Consider the following 3,535-nt stretch of genomic DNA (forward strand, 5'->3'; position numbering starts at 1 on the left):
CTGGACGCGCTTCGTCTATGCACACCTAGTCCACCGCATCACATATCATCTCGGCGCGCGTTTCACAGCTCTCCGCGATCTGTAATTGCTATATGAGTTTCGAGAGCTCGTTCGCAGTCTCTCAGTCTGTCTTCAGCTTTTTGCGATCTACGTCTGCCCGTGCATCGGTGACGGGGTTCCTCAGCTTGTGCTCCGCCAAGCAGCACATTCGCGACTCCTTCTGATTTCTTCAGACTTTTTTGATGCCTGCTGGAGTCGGGAATTTTAGGCAGAGGTGATATATGGAATTGCATTGATCCATGGAGTTCCCATAATCACATTGTAGATTGCTGGGTGATCGGTGATGCAAAATTCCACGATCCTAGTGACTCCCCCAGCTACCACAGGGAGCCTAATTGTGCCCATAGTCATTGTTGTTTCTCCTGAAAATCCGGTTAGAGGTTTGGGGATTGCCGTCACCTCGGAGAGATCGATTCCCATCCTTCTGAGTGTCTCCCTAAAAATGACGTCTACCGAGCTCCCAGTATGGATGAGCACTCTCGCTACATCGTGGTCTCTGATCGTCAATTCGATCACTAGTGGATCATTGTGCGGTCTATCTATCCCTGTCGTTTCCTCTTCGGCGAAGGAGATATCGGTTGGTTCCGTCCAATTTTCCTTCGCTTCGGCTCGGCGCTGATAAGGTTTAATGGAAGACACCGTGTCTTAGTAATATTGGGGTCTTAGTAATATTGGGATCCACCCATGATCATGTTGATTCTTTGTCTCGGCTCACCTCTCCTGTCGGGCTTGGTGTTATCGCTTCGTCGGGGAAGATTTGCGGGTTCTGCCGTCCCGTTCGTCTTGGTTCCCTCTTTTGGCTCACTAGGGACGAGGTCTTTGAGGTTCACCGCGTTCTGGAGCTCTTCTGCCGCCATCTTAGCCGCGACTTTGGCTCCTAGAGTTCGGCATTGTGTCGTTGAATGTCCGTAGGTCTGGTGATACTCGCAAAACGCCTTTTCGTCGTAGTTGGTGGGCTTTCTTACCCAAGTGTTGTTGCGCGGCTCTCCTCTTCCGCGTCTAGCGCCTACTTGGTAGTTATGGGCACCTCCGCTTCTAGGTTCGTCCGAGCTCTGTGTTGTTACGTTGTTTGATGGATTGCCTTTCTTCGAGGGGGCGTCAAAATTGAGCTTCGGATCGCTGCTTTCGTTGCTTTGTGCTGTTCGTCCAGATTCTTCATCCCTTCTTCGTTTACGATGAAGTCTGACGACCAATGCAAGGCGTCTTGAATCGTTTGTGGCGTGTTGAGTGCCATTTCTGTCGGAATTCGGATTTTTACCACAAAGACCGCTTCAGAGCTTCGAGTGCTGCCTTGTCGCTTATTCCTTCTACTTTGGATACGACCGCCTTGAACCTTGCCATGTAATCCCGAAGCGGTTCATTCGGTCCTTGGGAAAGCGTCCATAGGTTGGCATCAGAAGTTCCTCTATCCATGAGCATCGAGTATTGTTTAAGGAACAAAGCAGAGAGCTGTTGGAAACTGCCGATTGAATTGCGCTCCTGTCTCGAAAACCATTCGAGCGCGGCTCCCTTGAGATGTTCTACGAAGAGTAGGCAATATCCGGCATCTACTTCTCGCTCGGTCAGTTTGGTGGCTTTTTTCGTGAAAGCTCGTCCCATTGCTATCCGAAACGCTGTGATGTGTGCCTTGGGATTGGTCGTTCCTTCGTAGAATGGAATTCTCACCTTCCCGGGCTCGGGAATCCTAGCCTCCGTGATTCTCGCCGTGAACGGTGTTCTCTGGGTCTCTTCAAGCATTCAATCGATCTCGGGCGCGACACTCATCGCATTACGCACTTGAGACTTCATGGTGCGTATCTCGGCTACTGTCCGAGCCATTGAGGCTCACAGTTCTTTGATTTCGAGGGTTTGTGTGTGAGTCCTTCCCTTTGATTGGCGAAGTTGCTCCCGTTCTTCTCTCCTCGGCTCGTCTTTGCGCTATGCCTGCTCGATCCATTGGAGGTTTTCTTCTTCTTCAATCGGGTTGTCACCGCGAACCGGGTCGGTGACTTCATCAGTCTGGATGCCGTTCAGTGCTGAGGCGAGCTCTTCTTGGCTTATTCGCTGAGCTGAGCCATTTTGTTGCATGTTTGTGGTTCCGTCGTTTTGTTGGGTGTCCACGTCGATCGCGTCGTTCTCCTCTTCGTCGGCTTGTCGCCTTGAGTTCCGACGGAGTGGAGGTGGCTCGGTCATATTGATTCGGGTTGCGGCTGGAGTCTGTTCGCCGAGGGGACGAAACATTGGTGGAGGCAAAGGGTTTCTTGTACCGCTACCCGAGGCTTCTGCAGGCATTGAGAAATCAAAACGTCTCCAGATTTCATCCATTGGATCAGAGATTCTGGCTCTCCAAGTCGGGTGTCGTTGCTCGGCCGTCATCGTGTCGAGCCTCTCTGTAATCTCCTCGTTTCTTTTATCCTGCTCGTCGATCTTCTTCATCAACGCAGCCATCATGTTTCGCATCTCCTCTTGGGTTTCGGTTGTCGCCGTCGTCGTGCCTGATGCTGGAGCGTCCTTCTCCGTGCCGTTATCGTTGTTGTTGTTATTGTTGTTATCGTTGAGGGTGTTGCTCGCCATGTTCTTCGGATCTTAAAGTCTTGTCGATTTAGAGTAAGAAAGTTTCGATGTCCCCACACACGGCGCCAAATTGTGTGAGACAAAACTCGCACAACCAAAAATTTGTAAGGAAAACTTAAGGGATCCGAAATTTCTAGGGTAATCGCAAGAACAGTAAAATCAAAAGAGGGTTTTTTTGCTGGAAAGTGTTTAGGTTTTATCGCTCTCAAGTTATGAAAAGTTACAGAATGAATTGCAAACATCGTCTATTTATATTAATTCTCTGAACCGCCTAGCCGAGAATCTTCGGGAGAGATTTTCGGAATATTTCCTTATCGCTTTGGGCAGCCACCGTCATGATACTTCGCCTAGGGTTTCTATGGGTTTTCGTCTTTCAAAGCCTTGGTTCGGCCCAATTGTGGAAGGAAATGGCTCGACCCATTCTCCTTCTTATGCAGCTCGGCCCATTCGCTTTCTTGCACAGCTCGGCCCGTTCCCTCTCTTGCACAGCTCGGCCCACTGAACATCCTTCCCGCGGCTTGGCTACTTATCCCTCTTCACGGCTCGGCCCGTTTGTAATGTCGAGCACGGCTTGGCCCACCTTTCTCATGTTAGAGCTCGGCCCACAACTGATTTCTCCTGCCAACTGGTTCTCTATGATACTTGATCATTCTCGGGATGGTTTATCCGCTTGGGGTGGAAACCGACCCCAACAAAGATGGTGACCGTAATACAAAAATTTTCCAGGCATGTACTAAAGCGAGATTTGCAAGGAACCGGATTCATTGTGTACATGATGTTACGGGTAATGTCTTTCGTGGGGATAAAGTGATTAGATTTCATGCGGAGGAATACTTCAAGGGGATTTATTCAAGCAATGGTCAACAAGTTAGTCCTGAGATTTTTGCTGGGTTCAACCAGTCTGTCACGCTGAGATTAATGA

At 49.7% G+C, this 3,535-nt stretch overlaps 1 protein-coding gene across 1 annotated transcript; it reads right to left on the reverse strand.

Annotated features, from left to right (window-relative positions):
- Positions 1–264: 264 nt before the first annotated feature.
- LOC112081989 lies at positions 265–1,797 on the reverse strand. Its single transcript, XM_024149065.1, has 3 exons — positions 1,394–1,797; positions 776–1,296; positions 265–704 (listed from the first exon to the last, which is right to left on the reverse strand). Exons 1-3 carry the CDS (start codon positions 1,795–1,797, stop codon positions 265–267), a joined length of 1,365 nt encoding a protein of 454 aa, XP_024004833.1.
- Positions 1,798–3,535: the final 1,738 nt, after the last annotated feature.

Source organism: Eutrema salsugineum, unplaced genomic scaffold, assembly GCF_000478725.1.
Source record: "Eutrema salsugineum unplaced genomic scaffold, Eutsalg1_0 scaffold_1, whole genome shotgun sequence".
Taxonomy (NCBI): Eukaryota; Viridiplantae; Streptophyta; class Magnoliopsida; order Brassicales; family Brassicaceae; genus Eutrema; species Eutrema salsugineum.

Coding starts and splice junctions, on each gene's coding strand:
- LOC112081989 (XM_024149065.1), bottom strand. CDS start 1,797: ATGCTTGAAGAGACCCAGAGAACACCGTTCACGGCGAGAATCACGGAG. Junction 1,297..1,393: donor CTTCGGGATTACATGGCAAG/GTTCAAGGCGGT, acceptor GAATTCCGACAG/AAATGGCACTCAACACGCCA. Junction 705..775: donor CACCAAGCCCGACAGGAGAG/GTGAGCCGAGAC, acceptor AATATTACTAAG/ACACGGTGTCTTCCATTAAA.